The sequence below is a fragment of the Artemia sp. Qi Xiang Cuo genome, chromosome 12 (genome assembly GCF_049724085.1).
Source record: "Artemia sp. Qi Xiang Cuo chromosome 12, ASM4972408v1, whole genome shotgun sequence".
Lineage (NCBI taxonomy): Eukaryota > Metazoa > Arthropoda > Branchiopoda > Anostraca > Artemiidae > Artemia > Artemia sp. Qi Xiang Cuo.
The window spans coordinates 20,556,326-20,575,794 of NC_142805.1; the positions used below are offsets into that span (position 1 = coordinate 20,556,326).

At 36.5% G+C, this 19,469-nt stretch overlaps 1 protein-coding gene across 1 annotated transcript in view; it reads left to right on the plus strand.

Annotated features, from left to right (window-relative positions):
- Positions 1-19,469, plus strand: part of LOC148945884 (cyclin-dependent kinase 10-like) — a 73,851-nt gene that overhangs the window by 26,752 nt on the left and 27,630 nt on the right. The window contains 3 exon segments of the mRNA XM_089097723.1: positions 5,463-5,501; positions 5,504-5,620; positions 17,409-17,627. Of these exon segments, the coding sequence (XP_088953849.1) occupies positions 5,463-5,501; positions 5,504-5,620; positions 17,409-17,627 (375 nt within the window).

Here is a 19,469-nt window from a genome sequence, read left to right on the forward strand (position 1 = left end):
CATATGCGGCTAAAATAACCGTTTCTATTTAACTTGCATCTATGACATGTTCATAAAATTTTTATTCCATAAATTGTTGCCTTCTTTTTGTGTTTTATTTTCCAAATTTGTGTTTAGGATTTTTTTTAATTTTAATTAGAACTTCTTTTGCGCTAGACCCTTTTAATCTGAGGTGTTGGGGCAAGTTGTCACCCCTGTGATTGTGAAAGTGACACAGGATTTATCTTAGGTATGAATAAACTATCAGCTTTTCATCTAAGGGAACCAAAATAAAAGTCGCTTAAATTAAATTCACCCGTATCTCTGTTAAAAGCCAAACCTGAATATCAAAATTATTGATTTCAAGAGTCTCTCTAACCCCATTTTCGCTTTTCTTCTCTTTCTTTTTGTTTTTTTTTTTGTGATGGCTGGCCAATTTGGTTTACAAGTTACTTGTGATTCACTCCTAATAACATTTGGTGATGTACAAGTAATACAAGTACTTGGTGGTGCACAAGTACTGGGTGATGCACAAGTACTACACGTATTTGGCTATGCACATGTACTTGGTGAAGCACAAGTACTACAAGTACTTTGTGATGCACAAGTACTGCACGTATTTGGTTATGCAAAAGTACTACAAGTACTGGGTGACGCACAAGTACTACAAGTAAATGGTGATGCACAAGTACTGCACGTATTTTTTTATGAAGAAGTACTAAAAGTACTTGGTGAAGCACAAGTACTGCACGTATTTGGTTATACACAAGTACTAAAAGTACTTGATGATGAACATGTACTACAAGTACTTGGTGATGCACAAGAACTGCACGTATTTGGTTATGCACAAGCACTTAGTGGCACACAAGTACTACAACTAGTGGGTGATGCACAAGTACTACAAGCACTTGGTGATGTACAAGTACTGCACGTATTTGGTTATGCGCAAGCACTAAGTGTACTTGGTGATGCACAAATACTGCACGTATTTGGTTATGCACAAGTACTAAAAGTACTTAATGATGCACAAGTACTTATTGATGCACAAATACTGCACGTATTTGGTTATGCGCAAGCACTTGGTGATGCACAAGTACTGCACGTGTTTGGTTATGCGAAAGTACTTGGTGATGCACAAGTACTAAACGTGTTTGGTTATGCAAAAGTACTTGGTGATGCACAAGTACTAAAAGTACTTGATGATATATAAGTACGACACACACTTAGTGATGTACTCCTATCACCAAGAGATGACATCTTGTACAACCAATCTCAGTTCTATCGCCTCTTGACTTGCTCCCTCTATAACCTCACTCATACCTGAAAATATTATTACACTACAGACCAAAAATCGTCATATTTTGGTAGTCCACTTGGGGTCAAATGAAAAGCTGTAGGTCTTCAAATTCTGTGAGAAGAGTTTATAAAAATATTCCTATAAATATTCAAGGAACTTCTTAGAAGGGAGATAAAAAGTAAAATTCTGAACATAGTGGGCTGAAGAAGGAGCGTGTATGGCTCTATTTTTTTTATTTATTTTTTTTTTATTTACAAACGGGTTACAATAAATAAATAAACAAACATCTCATTTAAAAACACAATCCAATGCATTACTACATGCCGGACAAAAACCCGAAAAAAAGAAAAACACTTAAAAAAATATATATAATATTTTCTTTTATTATCTTTTATTTCCTCGGACCCTAATATAACCCAAAAAGGGTCCAACCCATAAACAAATAAATATCTTCTCTTGCCTCCCTCTCCCACCCCTCCAACAAAAAGTGGGAACTTGAGAATCATCCACGCAAACAACCCAACACAACTCACAACATTCACAAAACGAAAGGAGAATAAATAAATAAAAAAAGGAAAAAAATCACTCATCCATTCAAAACCCAAACAATCATCTCACCAACAACATTCGACCAATCATTCTCTACACACAACCACTAAAATCTTACATATTGAGAAAAGCAGCTTATTCCGAGGGAATTTCGAAATTCATCCAGATCTGTCTTGTTTTTTACCTCCTCGGGAAGTTTGTTCCAGACAGCCGGGCCAGAAAAACGGATAGGAAATGTAGACCTTGTTGTTACAGAGAACGGGGTTCGTATTGAATGGGCATTTCTTGTCTCATACTTGTGTTGAGCTTCAGTAAATCCAGTCGAGAAACATGCAGGTATCGGGCTGTTGAAACTTTTAAACATGAATAATGCCGTATAAAACTAAACTAGGCCGAACATTGGCAGAATCTTAATACCGCCGCATTGCGTTCAAAACAAATCAGAACCTCGCATTCCAGATAAAACATGAGCAGCTTTATTTTGTAGAACCCTCAGCGGCAGTAGATAAGTAATAAATGTTGCTGACCAAACGCTTACACAATATAACAAATACGGATGAACCTGCGAGAAATACAATATTCTTAAAATTTTAGGAGGGAAAAAATGTTTCAGTTTCCGCAGCATTCCAACATTCCTGGGAATTCCTGTACACAGATTCAATATGAGGTTTAAACATAAGACACTCGTCAACTTGGACACCAAGATATTGGACATAACTATGTCTCTGGAGATATCCACGTTCTAGTTGAATACCATGGATCCAAGGATAATAATTAGCACTTCTTCCATATAGAATAAATTTACTTTTACTATGATTCAAACATAATTTATTTACACGCATCCATCTTTCAATACAACTCATTCCTGTATTTAAAAGCAGAAATAAATCTGCCTCAGTCACAGCTGCCACAGAATACTGTGTGTCATCAGCGAAGCTAGGCAATATCATCTTTGACCTTCTAGCTGCAGGTCCCACATGACTAAATATTCTTTTAAGACATGCATTCAAATCATTGATGTCGATGAAAAACAACAAGGGTCCAAACATAGAACTCTGTGGTACTCCACATCTCACATTCATATAATCAGAATGAACACTTCCAACTCCAACACATTGTTTCCTTCCACTCAAAAAAGACAAAATCAAACTATGAAAATTACCACGAATACCGGCATGCTCTAATTTTGATAATAATACACTATGGTCAACAGAGTCGAATGCCTTCATAATGTCCAGAAATATAGACGCAACTTTCAACCCCACATCCAACGAATCATTGACAAATGTTGTTAAAAAAAGCAAAGCTTGCTCTGTTGACATCCCATGACGAAATCCGAATTGAGTAGGGTGAAATTAAGAATTTTTATTTAAAAAATCCACCATTCTTACATAAATCAGTTTTTCAAACAGACGCGATATTATTGGGAGCATTGATATTGGTCTGTAATTATTCATATCATTCTTATCACCACTCTTAAACAGGGGTATCACATGAGCACTTTTCAAACAATCCGGGTAAACTCCACTCTTAAAACATGAGTTAATCAAATACAACAAATGACCTGAAATAATAGAGAAAACTGAACGAAGAATTCTAACACTGAAATAATCGGACCCAGCTGCTGAATTCTTCATTGACTTCGCCGTCGTCTCAAGCTCTGCAAGAGTTACTGGTCTTAAGAATATAGAGACTTCAGCTGCCTCATCGAGAAAATCATTATATGAGCCATCACTTGGTGACTGTACAATACTATCAGATACGCTCTCACCAATATCTGTAAAATGTGCACACATTTTATTAGCAGCTTGATTATCCGATTGAGCATCAGGAATGTCAGGGATAGTCGCGGCAGCACGAGGGTTCACTACCGACTTGATGATTCGCCACGTTTTTGCAGGGTTGCCCTCTTCTTCTTTAAATCTATTTTCAAAGTAGAGCTTTTTAGCCTGTCTTAGAAGGGTGTTAAGATTTCTATTATAACTTTTGTAAATATCTTTATCTGATTGAGATCCAGTTTTAGTAGACCTTTCATAGAGCTCTTGCCTTTTATCCATCGATTTAAGTAGCGCTTTCAATATCCATGGTTTCTTTGTAACATCATAACGTGTACGCTTTTGTTTGAACTCTAGACTTTCATATAACATCTGAATCAGTTTATCATACCATTTACCAAATTTATCATTAACACAATCAGTACCCTCAAGGCATTCAAATGACTCATTCGTAAGCTTAGTCCTATATTCATATATAGCTTTCTTATCAATTATAGCCTGTTTAACTTCAGTCATACCATCTCCTTGACGACAACAACTAATAGCTGCACGGATCACAATAGCACAGTGATCGGAAACGTCGTTCACTAACACTCGCGACAAGTCGCAGCTAACATTCAAAAACAGATTATCAATCACAATCACAAAATTGGAAAAACACCATTTTTCTATAATATTAGAAAGTACATTAATCATTAGATTTATAATCTTCCCAAAAAGTTGGAAAAATATAATTTAGCCCTTTTCTGTAGTTCAGAGAGTGATAGGCAGGTATACTAATAATCGTCACTCAGCAAGTGTCATCTGAGTATAGCAGGACTGCAAAGTGATAGGCATTCATTAATATCTAAAACTAGAAATAAGAATTATCTGCTTGAAACCATAGCTTTTTTTACCGAAGAAAAAATAGGAATACTACATAAAACAAAAGTTTAAGGGTCGGGGGGGGGGGGGGTAGGCTCACCAGATGTTTTTAAGAGTCTAGCAAGAAACCAAAATGCAAAATGGAAAAATATCATGTATTATAATGCTTTTAGGAGGAAGTTAGTAGTGTCCAGGGGCGAATCTCCAGCATTTTATGGGGGGGGGGAAGGGGGGTCCATATCCAGATAGTCAAAAGACCAGGGTGGTATAATATTTTTTTTTCTTCAAATTATGGGGGGGGGCAACTGCCCCCCCTCTCGTGCCCCCCCCCCACGACGCCCCGGGTAGTGGCTGATGTGTTCTAAAATCTATTTTCCAAAGTGATAATGATTAGCATTTTAAGCCTACTTTTACTTTTGTTTCTTTTACTTTTTCAATAATAGTTCTATAAATAAATAAAAGATCCAATTTTGGTACATAATTGTCTAATTTTTTATAGTGACTCTGACCAGGGACGTACACGGGGGAAGAGATTCGAGGCCGAGCTTTCTGAAATCCTAAATTTTCTTGAATTTCTCCTCATATCTTGTTGAAATTATCAGTGACGTTTTCATTATTGGCCCTCCGAAGGCATATTGTACCATTTTCCCCTTTCTATGGAAATTCCTGAGTACATGCTTGACTTTGGTCCCTGGTCTATGATCCCCAGGCGGGAAAATGACTGTAGAAAAGAAATATTTGAAATAAGACGCACTTTTCTTAAATGAACCCGCCCAAAAGTCTTTTTTTTAATGTCTTTATTTCTTTTTTAGTAATTCCTTTTGTCATAAACTTTCTTACATCCTTTACTTTTGTCTTTCACTTTTGTTTAAATTTAAGTTCTGACTCAAATTGTACACCACATAACGTTTAGGAATATGTGACAGTATATAAGGAACTCTCTGTCTCCCCCCCCCTTAGTTGCCCAGGTGATTACGTATTTGATTATTTACGCGTAGATCGAGCAAAGGACACACAAAATGGTCAAATAGTTGCACTGAGAAAATGAGGATGGATAGAGGAAGAGATGGCATGCCTGTGAGTGGCATTAGAGAAATCAATATTTTGCTGTCATGTCGACACCAGTATATAGTTAGGCTTCATGAAGTCGCTGTCGGTAAGTGTCATTTTTATACTATTTTATTTTGTTCTATGGACTGCTAATAGTCACCAGAGAAAGCAAAGAACTCTCCAGGAAAAAAAATCGGTGAAAAGTTCTCAAAAACCCACTTTTCAAAGCCTGAGCTCACTCTTCCCTTCGGAAAAATTTTCTCCTCCTCCCCTCCCCTATAAGTGTCTAACTCATCTGCATCTACATACCATGTATATATTATCTTTATTTTTTTGTTAAAAGATAAATTATCTTTTGAAAGTTAATTACATTTAAAAGATAAATTGTTTATCTTTATAAAACTTTTATCTCTATATAATTATTATTATTTATTGAACACCTGTCTTATTACAAAAAGGAAATAACAGAGCACCATAAAAAAAAGATCACTGTGCAACTATTACATTGTAACTAGTGTAGATGGAGTTGGTTCCAAGCATGTTTTAACAATAAAAATGACGGAGCACAACAGAAGGGCACTATACTTTCTAGGACGAAAGACAATTAGAAAACTCAGAAATAATGAAGAACACACTCACTTGTAACAAAAATGAAGAAGAGGAGCTATGACAAAAGTTTATTTCTCTGATGTTTGCTGAAAACGCAAAAATTTGCCAGAAAAATTTAAATGAAACTTTTTTTTCCATTTTTGAAAAATAATTTTATCACACTAAATATATATTAAAAATATTACATTTATATATAATAATTACGCTATATTTAAAAATAAATAGACACTCAACTATTTCAAAAAAAAATTCTTGCTGAACGGCTTTATATTTTTTCGGAAACATTGGCATCCTGGGATGTTTTGGCCTAAAAAAAACGATCTAGATAGGTCAGAAGTTTGTGAAATTTCTTAGTTTTAGAAGAAAAAAAATTAAGAAAAGAGCCTTAATTTTAGAAGAAGAAAAAATTATGTGAGTGACATCATTTTTATATACATCAGTATGGCAATGCCGTTGTCAAAGTTGTCACACTTAAGAAGAAAAGTTGAAGATTTTCATGCATGGAGAAATTTAAATTAAATTGCTTAAACAGCGAAAAACTGGTAATTGCAAAAATATATGCACATACTTTGACAAGGGATTACAACAATTAAAAAACCTTAAAAAAGATAACAAAAGTTTGAATCTTAGTAGAAATCGTTGTTAGAAATCGGACTTGCGGTAATAGTCAAATATCTTTGAATAGACCGTAGTATGAAAAGACATTAAATTTCGCAAAGAGCATAAAACTGGTAATTGCAAAAATATTTGTTTATATTTTAACAAGGGATTACAACAATTCAAAAACCTTAAAATGAAAACCGAATCTTGGAAGCTTAGTAGAAATCGCTGTTAGAAAAACATCATTACCGAATTTCTTTTCTTATAAGTATTACCAATGTCTTTTTAAGACATGAAAAAAGTTGAAAAAAATTTTAAGTTCAGTTCAGGATCGCTAAGGTTATTATATAAACTGCAAAAATATTTACGGTGCCTGAGCAATAATTTTAATGTTTTAATTCAAAATAGAAAAATACGGTACCTGAAAATTTTGAAATTAGTTTGTTTTTTGTTAGATATTAAATAAAAAAAACAAGTTTTTTAAACTGAAAGTAAGGAGCGACATTAAAACTTAAAACGAACAGAAATTATTCCGTATATAAAAGGGGCTGTCCCCTCCTCAACGCATCGCTCTATACGCTAAAGTTTTTTATTGTTTAAAAAAATAAAGTTGTGAGAAATAGTCAAACTTTAGCGTAAAGAGCGAGGCGTTGAGGAGGGGACAGTCCCTTTCATATACGGAATAAATTCTGTTCGTTTTAACTTTTAATGTCGCTCCTTACTTTCAGTTTAAAAAACTTGTTTTTTTTTATTTAATTTTTGAACGTTTTTGAATAAATGCAGGTTTTGATCTTGGCTCACCGTACATTAATAAATAAAACAAAATTTTAATATTAATTTACTTTTATTTAGTTAAATGGCTTTCTCGAAACTTGTTTAATTTTATTTACGAACGTTTTTATTAGTAATAAATATACGTAACTTACGAATTAACTTACGTAACGAACTTCTATATTCATATATTTTTAATACGTTTATTAGGGGGTTCGCCCCTAGTCAATACCTTGCTCTTTAAGAGAAAGTTCGAATTTTGTTCCAATTCTTTAAAAATGACCACTTAATCACAAAGGCCGTTAATTAGAATAAAAAGCCATTGTTGACTCGGAACACAATTGTAGCGATCACCTTGGGATTAGCTTAATGGTACCATTTTCCACCTACAAGCGGTGCCCCGGGCGATCATGGTTTATCAAGAGTGAATGGCAAAGGATAGATCAGTACGAAGATATTCTTGACTCAACTCTTGCTAAAATCAAAGTACCGTTCCACATGCTTACTCATGGCCAAAATGAAGACAGACTAGCCCTGAACATCTTTTGCTCCGAAATTGTTCATTCGATGAAGCTTGCGGAATCTGCCGCTGTTCCAGTTTTTATTAGTAATAAATATACGTAACTTACGAATTAACTTACGTAACGACCTTCTATATTCATATATTTTTAATACGTTTATTAGGGGGTTCGCCCCCTAGTCAATACCTTGCTCTTTAAGCGAAAGTTCGAATTTTGTTCCAATTCTTTAAAAATGACCACTTAATCACAAAGGCCGTTAATTAGAATAAAAAGCCATTGTTGACTCGGAACACAATTGTAGCGATCACCTTGGGATTAGCTTAATGGTACCATTTTCCACCTACAAGCGGTGCCCCGGGCGATCATGGTTTATCAAGAGTGAATGGCAAAGGATAGATCAGTCCTTGTACAAAGATATTCTTGACTCAACTCTTGCTAAAATCAAAGTACCGTTCCACCTGCTTACTCATGGCCAAAATGAAGACAGACTAGCCCTGAACATCTTTTGCTCCGAAATTGTTCATTCGATGAAGCTTGCGGAATCTGCCGCTGTTCCAGTTTTTATTAGTAATAAATATACGTAACTTACGAATTAACTTACGTAACGAACTTCTATATTCATATATTTTTAATACGTTTATTAGGGGGTTCGCCCCCTAGTCAATACCTTGCTCTTTAAGAGAAAGTTCGAATTTTGTTCCAATTCTTTAAAAATGACCACTTAATCACAAAGGCCGTTAATTAGAATAAAAAGCCATTGTTGACTCGGAACACAATTGTAGCGATCACCTTGGGATTAGCTTAATGGTACCATTTTCCACCTACAAGCGGTGCCCCGGGCGATAATGTTTTATCAAGAGTGAATGGCAAAGGATAGATCAGTCCTTGTACGAAGATATTCTTGACTCAACTCTTGCTAAAATCAAAGTACCGTTCCACCTGCTTACTCATGGCCAAAATGAAGACAGACTAGCCCTGAACATCTTTTGCTCCGAAATTGTTCATTCGATGAAGCTTGCGGAATCTGCCGCTGTTCCAGTTTTTATTAGTAATAAATATACGTAACTTACGAATTAACTTACGTAACGAACTTCTATATTCATATATTTTTAATACGTTTATTAGGGGGTTCGCCCCCTAGTCAATACCTTGCTCTTTAAGAGAAAGTTCGAATTTTGTTCCAATTCTTTAAAAATGACCGCTTAATCACAAAGGCCGTTAATTAGAATAAAAAGCCATTGTTGACTCGGACCACAATTGTAGCGATCACCTTGGGATTAGCTTAATGGTACCATTTTCCACCTACAAGCGGTGCCCCGGGCGATCATGGTTTATCAAGAGTGAATGGCAAAGGATAGATCAGTCCTTGTACAAAGATATTCTTGACTCAACTCTTGCTAAAATCAAAGTACCGTTCCACCTGCTTACTCATGGCCAAAATGGAGACAGACTAGCCCTGAACATCTTTTGCTCCGAAATTGTTCATTCGATGAAGCTTGCGAAATCTGCCGCTGTTCCAGTGGCAAAAGTGTACCCCAACACTCGTAAAAAGGGATGGGATAACCCAAATGTCAAGTTTGCCAAGAAGAGATCCAAGTTCTGGTACGAATTGTGAAAGGACTGCGACAAACCCCGCTCTGGAGTAGTTTTTCAGTGCTTTCGACATGCCAAAAAAGAATTCAAACGCACTGTCGAGAATATGCAAGTTGAGCAAGTGGAGAAGTTGTCTTGTGATTGCAGGAGTGACCCAAACATCTTATGGAAGCGATTCCAATCTAAAAGGGCCGACGCTGATGTGCAAAGTCCCATTCCCGATGAAAGTTGGTTAAACCATTACAAGGACGTGTTTGCGCCACCACCCAACGAGCTGGACTCCGTATATAAATCTGAGTTAGATAGGCAATTAATGAGCGCAAAACTCCGCCACACTGATGTCATTGTTTCCAAATGGCATATTGAGATAATTATGAGAAAATTGAAAAAGAACAAGGCTCCAGGGCTCGATGGGATCACTCCGAGGCACTTACAGCACGGCACAGAACGTCTACATGAGTACTTAGCCTTACTATTCCAAATGAGTATCGAGCAGGGACTCACACCTGCCAACTTTCATGGTTGCCGCACATCCAATATTCTGAAAAAGAATCAAGATCCCTTGCTTTGTAAAAGCTACAGACCAATCACAGTTTCATCGGTTACCAGCAAAGTATTTGAGAAGGTACTGTTGCCCCATATCACGTCACATGCTCTAATGGGAGACAAACAACTTGGATTCAGAAATGGGTTGGGCTGTGGACACGCCCATCGGCTACTAAGAAGAATAATGAGGTCTACATCTTTAGTTAAAAAGCCACTCTTTGCCTGCAGTGTCGACATTTCCGCTGCGTTCGATTCTGTCGTCCAATCGCAGGCACTGTGGTACCCCTTAGATTCAGGAGTCGACCCCCGCATTGTCCTTGTTCTCCATGACTGGTACTCCCACACGCATATTCGTCTAGCTTTGGGATGGGAAACAATTGCCGGTCACCGCAAGCAAAAGCTTTCTGAACCCATTCGGCTCTTCAAAGGAGTTCGGCAAGGGTCTGCTCTAAGCCCTATCATCTTTAATTCTGCGATTTACTCTGTAACTAGATTCGTTCGTGGGACCTTCTTTATGGAGGGCTTGGATCTAAGTTTCATTTCTTATGCAGATGACTTGTTGCTCCTAAGCAGCACGCTGAGGGGTCTACAAGAGAATCTTCGTCTTTTAGTGACCCTATACAGAAGAATAGGACTACGATTCAACACAGAGAAAACCGAATTTATCGTTTTTAGCGGCACCAACTCGACCAATTCCAATCTTGTCCTTGACGGTATCAGAATCCAGCAGTCCCAGTCCCTAAATTACCTTGGTATCACGTATGGCCAGACGCCTAGGTCAACTAGAGGCTTGTTGGCTGAATCAGTCTGTAAATCTATCCGCTCAGCATATGGAAAAGCTGTCAAATGCAAGTGGTAATTTAATCGATTTATTAAGTCAAAACTATTCAACGCCGTCGTCTCTCCTGCCATCTGGTATATATCACCCTTGTGGGAAATGTTGTCCCTCACCAAGCGTCGAAAAATACAAACCACGTACTTCAGATTTGCAAAATTTTTGCTGGGACTTCCACTAAGATTTTATAACACGGAGATCTCATCCATATATGGAATCATTGATCCATCAACCAAGGTGATTGATCTAGAACGGAGAGCCTCAAGACGATCCCTCAGTAAACTCTACGACTCACCGCTGACTCAACTGTTTCTGTGAATGAAATACCTGTATTTAATTTTTAGTGTTGAACATGTTTTTCTTCTTTCTTTTCATTTTGTACTCCGCTTTTTTTTTCCATTTCTCCATTGTAAGCGGGCATAAATAAATATATATATATATATATATATATATATATATAGCTCTTATGAAAGTACTAAAAAATCTTTGGCTTAAAGAGCGAGGTATTGACTACGGGGTGAACCCAATCATATATGTAATATTTTCTGTTCGTTTAAAGTTTCGATATTGCTGCTGTTGCAGTTGTGCTCGTTTTTTTATATTAAATTTCTGATCTTTTTTTAAATAATGCTGGGAAGTCCGGCGTCTCGTTCATAGAAATTTACCTTCTCCCATGAAAACTTCCTGCATGGAAAGATCCTCCCACATAACCCCCGACCCCCCCTCCCACTACCAGGAAAAATCTCCCCTGAAAACGTCTGTATACTTCCCGATAACCAATACTATATGTTAACATTAGGTAAAGTTCATAACTTTCAGCCCTCCCCACGGGAACTTCGGGGGATTAAGTCATCCTAAAAGACATACTTATTATATTTTCGAACATGCTGAACAAAATGGCTATCTCAAAATTTTGATCAGGTGACTTTGGGAAAAAAATGAGCGTGGGAGGGGGCCTAGTTGCCCTCCATTTTTTTTGTTCACTTAAAAAGGGCACTAGAAATTTTAGATTTCATTCCAATGAGCCCTCCCACGATATTCTAGGACAACTGGGTCGATACGATCATCCCTGGGGAAAAAAAAAACACAAACAAAAAAACAAATAAACACGCACCCGTGATCTTTCTTCTGGCAAAAAATGCAAAATTCCACATTTTTGTAGATGGGAGCTTGAAACCTCTACAGTAGGGTTCTCTGATAAGCTGAATATGATGGTGTGATTTTCATTCAGGTTCTATAGCATTTAGGGGGTCTTTCCTCCTTTTTTCGAAAATCAGCCAAATTTTCTCAGGTGCGTTACTTTTGATGGGTAGGACTAAACTTGATGAAACTTGTATATTTGAAATCATCATTAAAATCTGATTCCTTTGATGTATCTATTTGTATAAAAATTCCGTTTTTTACAGTTTCGGTTACCATTGAGCCGGGTCGCTCTTTACTTACAGTTCGTCATCACGAACTGTTTGAAAATCCACTCGCTACGTGATCGCAACTAGTCATATCCATTCGCTACGCAACTAGTCATATAATGCCAGTAGGAAGGCCAAAAAATGAAAATGTGCAATTATTACAAATAATGAATCGATATTTTAATAAGAGATTACAAAAATTCAAAAATCTTAAAAAAGAAAACAAAAAGTTTCAAGCTAAGTACATATCGGTGTTAGAAATCGGGCTAGCTCCAATAATCAAATATTTGTTAAAAGACATTAAATTGCGTAAAGAACAAAAAAATTGGTAATTGCAAAATTATTTGTATGTATTTTAAGAAGGGATTACGACAATTTAAAAACCTTAAAAAAAAAAGCAAAAGTTTGAAGCTTAGTAGAAATCGTTTTTATAAATTGGACTTCCTTTAATAGTCAAATATCTTTGAAAAGACACAGCTGACGAATAAACACCTATTTGAACGCAACCAGTTATATAATGTCAGTAGGAAGGCCCAAAAAAAGAAAATTTGCAATTATTACAAATGTTGATTCTCTATTTTGAAAAGTGATTACAACAATTCAGAAACGTTAAAAAAGAAAACCAAAAGTTTGAAGCTTAGTACGTATCGTTATTAGAAATCGGACTTGCTTTAATAATCAAATATCTTTGAACAGACTGCACTATGAAAAGACATTAAATTGCGTTAAGAGCAAAAACATGTAATTTCAAAAATATTTGTATATATTTTAACAAGAGATTATAACAATTCAAAAACCTTAAAAAAGAAAACCAACGGTTGAAGCTTAGTAAAAATCGTTGTTAGAAATTAGACTTCCTTTAACAATCAAATCGTTGCCTGAAAGCGGTTTTGCCAAATCTGTTTTTCCGAAAACGGGAGAAAAACGAGTTTGAAAATTTTGGCATTTGTATCTCAGAATCGGCAATAGCTAGAGCGTTGATTTTTGTTTCAAAATTAAGAAGAAAAATCGCTTATATCGTTGTGCTTATTTTTATTGGTTTAAGGTGAGCCTTTCCTGAAATAAAACGGAATGAACATCAGTTTCGGCAAAACCGCCTGAAAATTTCGGAACATAGGTAAGATATGGCAAAACAGAATCGGCTCAGCATGAATTGGAAATGCGACTTTCGGCAAAACATATTTCATCTGATAGACAAATTTTAATTTCGACAATTGACTGGGTGTTTTACAATAAAATGTAACAAAAGATCAATGGGAGGTCTCACTTAGCAACAAGCTTCTTGGAATTTCTGGTTTTAACCTTCGGAGCATTAACGGCAGAGGCTGCTTCGGGACACGCTGTGATTTCAGCTGAAGTACTAGGTACCTCAGCTCTGTTACAACTTCTAATAAGACTTTTCACGAATATCACATCTAGTGCTGGCATGAAACGGTAAAGCGATTCTACGTCTTTTATTTTTGCTGTTGGCAACTCAGCTACTGTGCTAGAAAGTAAAGGAGGCAGCAACCTTTCCACAACATTCCCTGCTGACACATTGGGCAATGGCCTCCTTGTTCTAGCCTCTGGTGCAATCAGCGCTACAGAAGGAGTAGTATCCGCAAACGAAGTTTTGTAGAACACCCTTTTGCATAGTCCTTGCTTAAACTGTAGTAACTTCACCTTTGAAAATGACACTAAGCTATACTTATAGCATTTGGACGTTTTGGCGTAATGAAAAAACTGCTGCTTGGTCATTTGAATAATGACAAACGGGCCTCGGGGCCGAACAATCAAATGTTTTTATTTGTCAAGTCTAGAAGCGAAAAGACTTCCTTGTGCTTCAAAGACCTCTCAATGAAGCTGTGAACAGCATTGACCTCCCGAATCGTGGAGCGACCAGGCTCAGAATACTTCATCGTTATACTCTGGACGTGTGAACGCTTCTTCAGAATGTCTTGCATCATGTAGCCCATTATTTGATTACGATTTGGAGGCACACATGAATCTGACCATGTAACCAACTTTATGATGTCAGGATAGGTAGTAAAAACCTTATCAAGGATAGCACGAAGACCACTGGTAATATCATTTTCACTTCTACCAGCAAGGCATTCTGACCACAAACAACAATAAACTTTCTTGATTAGCTATCCTGTCTGTCTGCGAAAGGTAAGAATAGCAGTTAAGTTAAAGCAAGTGATCTTCCTTTTGTAAAAAAAGGATAGACATCCCCCTTTGGCAAAGAAAAAACGTTGTCAATATCAAAACACTATACAGGGTCATCCAATGCCCTGTCCTTATCTCTTTCTTTTTTGCTTTCTAGTTTTCCTTTCAAATGTTTTGCTTGAGAGGTTTTGACCTCCTCAGATAATTCAGTACCATTTTGTTCAGCCACCTTTTTTTCTTCACAATTATCGCATCGGTCAGTTTTAGGCACATGAAATGCAAGATTAAATTCACAATTGAAAACTTTTCTGTACATGTGTTCCTTGAGAGGCAACTTACCATCTTCCGCACACTTACTTTCATACAATGAATGCATTTTGCTTATATTGAGTGAAGGGTCGAGGAACTTTCTGTTGGTTTTGGCATGACAGTAATGAGATTCAATGGTTGGGAAGCTTTCAATGTGCTTTCTTATGTATGCGAGATCCTCTTCTTTACTTTTATTCGAAGGATTCTGTGGTACACTAACAGGAGGTACTTGACCACTTAATAACTTATGGGCATAATGTATCCGCTTATCATCGATGTCTAGGGTAGCAAAAAAAATCATTTGCAGACCTCCACAGTTTTCTTACGAACTGACAGGTAATAGTGGAATGTATGCTTCCGCCGAGTCTCTCTTTTTTTGTTCCTTTTTTTAGGTAAAGGTTTTGTTGTTTTCACATAGTACATCCTTTTGGAATCTTTTGACAATGCCCAAAAGTTTTTAAACACAATTTGACGATCAGTCTCAAAACAAAATGTTCAAAATGTTCAAAACATCTGAAAGGACACGAATGACGGCAATTAAAGGGTTTCACTTCCTTCTCCTTTCCATGTACTTTTTTGGTAACAGGGTTCAGATAAACATTTCCAGAGTTTACTGCATTCTTTATCTGATTTTTTACCCACTTTTCCTTGTTATCTAACCTCTTTCTGACTTTTTTGGATGCATTATTTCTCGTTTCTGTACCATCATTTCCTTCTGTGGTTGGAGACATGCTAGCAGAAGCTGTTTCACTAATTTCTCTGGTAGCCTCTGGTTCACTTTCTGTTCTATTACTTGTCCGAGTAGTAGGAGAGCTGAATTGGCCAGCATCTTCGCAGAGTGCAGTACTTTCGACTTCTGATGAAGATCCCTTACTGGGTGGAGATTCTGGATCACTTTCCACTTGCGGGAAATAGGTCGGGTCAGAATCTTCATCTGAAGACAAATCTTCGGGCCTAAAAAAGAAAGCTTTATGTTCACCCATGTTACTGGAACATTTTCTAAGAATGATTTTAATGACACAAACTAGTTCCGCACCCTTTCATTAGCCTACACACAGACAGGTCAAAGAGCAACCACCTCATCTGTTTCCTTGACTGAAATCTTTGACCCAGCTTTTTCTGCCAGCCTAGAACACTAATGTGTTTCCTACTTGGGGAGCTAGTCCTGATTCAGCTGGCAAACATCTTCCTAAATGGGATGTTCATGTCAATATTGGATTCATGTGTCTTCCTAACTCTGATGAACACCCCAGATAGGCACTGTGATCCAAAATGCATTAAACCATGATAGGGGTTTGTGACTTCTTTTTATACTGGTTTACCACAGGAAATTGTTATTGCAAGTGGCTCCCCAAAGTTTTCTTTAACTGAAAGCATGAAAAAACAATAAGTTCTATTTTATATTCAATCTTATTTTTAGGGAGCCACTTGCAATAACAGTTTCCTGTGGTAAACCAGCATAAAAAAGAAGTCATTAACCCCTGCCAAGGTTTAATACATTTAGGATCACAGTGCCTATCTGGGGTGTTCATCAGAGTTAGGAAGACACATGAATGCAATATTGACATCCATTCAGGAAGAGGTTTGCCAGCTGAATCAGGACTAGCTCCCCAAGTAGGAAACAGATTAGTTTTCTAGACTGTTTTCTGCCCATGAACCTTCATTAGCACCTCCTTTAGAACTGTGGAAGCAAACTCCAATTAATGCTGCTATACATACTTCTGTCTCAAAATATCTAATTCTTACCTGTCTGTTTCAAAAATATCTGGGGAAATCGACATTTTCAATCTCTTGGGCCTCATAATTATATCTTGTTCATCAAGATAAGAAAGATCGTCTTCTTCTTCTCCAAGGTCGCGTTCAGCAAATCAGCAACTTTCGACAAAACGGACCATGCTATAATCCCGAATCTTATTCGGTAAAACCGCTTTAAAGAAATCAAAAAAAATACGATTTGGCAAAGGAGAACTGCAAAATACAGGTAGTTAGAGACCTCTTACAGTAATATCAATTAGACCCTTCGAAAGGAGATTTTTTTTTACACAAGATGGTGTTTGTAATTCGGTTTGGCTAAAAATTGTTATTCTCGGCAAAACCGCTTTCAGGCGACGAAATATCTTTGAACAGTCACAGTACGAAAAGAAGTTAAATTGCGTAAAGAGCAAATAACTGCTAATTGCCAAAATATTTGTATATATTTTAACAGGGGATTACAACAATTCATAAACCTTAAAAAATAAAATCCAAAGTTTGATGCTTAGTAGAATATCGTTGTAAAAAATAGGCTTAATTTAATAAACAAATATCTTTGAAAAGACCGCAGTATGAAAAGACAGCAAATTCTCTGAGGTTAGAAGACAAGCGACAATGAGAATCCATATATAGAAGCGTGCCGGGGATCGGCGGTGAAGCCGCCGGTCTCCCGGTACTAGTTATATATGATTATAATTAAACATATAAATAATGTTAAATATAACTATGTTTACCATTATATAAGATTGCTTATTTCTTATTTATTTTATTATCCTATTTTCAGAAGTGTTCTTTTTATAGGCTCGTCTCTTACTAGCATATTCCTGTGCATGGAATACTGCGAGCAGGATTTGGCATCTCTTTTAGATAACGTGAATTCAGCGTTTTCAGAGTCGGAAATCAAATGTATTATGCAACAACTTTTTATGGGTTTAGACTATATGCACAAGCGATATATTGTTCATCGCGATTTGAAGGTTTCGAATTTACTTCTGACGGATACTGGAATCCTAAAAATAGGTATTATCCTCTTTTATGTGTACATAATAATCCATAACAATCCATAATAATCCCTTTTGTTTGCTAACCGTGTGTTTGAGGAAGTTAGTAATGTCGTTGTTTGACTGTATATTGTATCGTGGATACTGACAAGGGGTAATTGCCCACTTGGAAAGAAGAAGACGTTATAAGGTGTTATCATGGTTGCGGCGTCAAAAGCAACCTATTACAGAACGAACTCTAGTCCATTCTAACTGAAAATTTAAAAGACGTTTTAAAAAAAATCCTGTCAAGTGAGGAAGAATCGGCATTTAAAGCTAATTCGGGAATGGTAATTATTATTTTTATTTGTCGTAATGGTAAAAGTTTATTACGAAAATTACACAAAGAAATGAATATAAAGGCGACAAACGGGTCTATGGCCAGTAAATGAAAACGAAAAAAAAAATCGAACAAATATTTTGCCATGCATCTTCAGCGTAGAAAAAAAAAAGAAAAACTAAAACTAAAAAATATATATAAAAATAAAATAGACTAACCTAAAATACATAATATACAATTACTTAACATTTACAATTTGTAGCTATCTTCATCAAACCACAAAAGTAACTGGATACGAAAATTAATATATATATATAACTTTGAAAAATAGCCTGAAACCCCTCGGAAACAGTGTAGGATCAAAACAAAAACTCAGATTCCTCCAATCAATCAGTTTCCTCCGACCCTCGCACAAGTATGAACCATTTCTTTTTATGCCTGCCATCCGACAGGCTTTGCTGCTAAAATAATATATTTTTGCTGTAGACCCATCTAGGCTGGTGCTGTGATTGGTACCCATATAAACCCTCATTAGTAAAATTTATACTTATTAAATTTTACACTTAACAATCCCGTTCTCGCCCACCTTCGAATCTTAATTACCATAGCTGAAAACCCTACATAGAAGTAATACAGTCCGCCATTTGGAGCAACAAGGAAAATCACTTTTCGATTTGGAAGCAGTGATGTGCAGGAGCGTATCTAAGGGAGGGAGGTAGGGGGAGTGGTCCCCTCCCCCCGTAATTTTTTGTCTCACTCGTAAAAGCATAACAAAAATGCACATGTACAAATTTTGGTGTGTATTTAATTTTTATTTTGCACCCCCCCCCCCCCCTCCCCCTTAAAAAAAAATCCTGGCTACAGCCCGGGTGATCTATATACTTTTTTCTCTTATTGTTTTTTTTTTTTTTTTTTGCCGCTAGTTGTGCACTAAATTGAAATGTAATAAGAATATAAAAATGATAAATATTCACAGTCAAATCTTGGTAAGAACAAAGTTGTGGTATAACTTGCCAAATCTCCCTCTCCCCAATTTCCTGGCAACGTTTATATGTTGGTTATATTGTTTATTGCAATGATTCTTTGATATATCAAATGAATGAGAACTGAATACGACAGTTAGAGTATAAAAATAATCATTCATAATTTAAAAATTGTTACCACGGCACAGTGTTTAAGGGGCCCTAATATTAATGTACATGGTAGTAGTTCAAATTATTGTGTGGTGAATGATAAGAAGGATATCATTTTTACTGCCTGGCCCCATGAATGACGGCGCTCGGCCATCATTTTGATGTCACAATTAGAAGTAAAATATTCATATTCAAATCTTTACAGAGACTTGGAATTATAACTGTTCGTCCTTTGGTGGCACCATGGTTTTGACCTCGTCCTGGTAATACTGAACCCCAGCTGCATCAACAAACTCTAGGGCTGAAGCAAGGACCTTTGTAGTCAAGAAGTGTCGTTAATCTAATGCATGCATACTCTAATACTGTTCATGTGTTTTCCTTCGAATCATTCCATGTTTCTTGAATCATT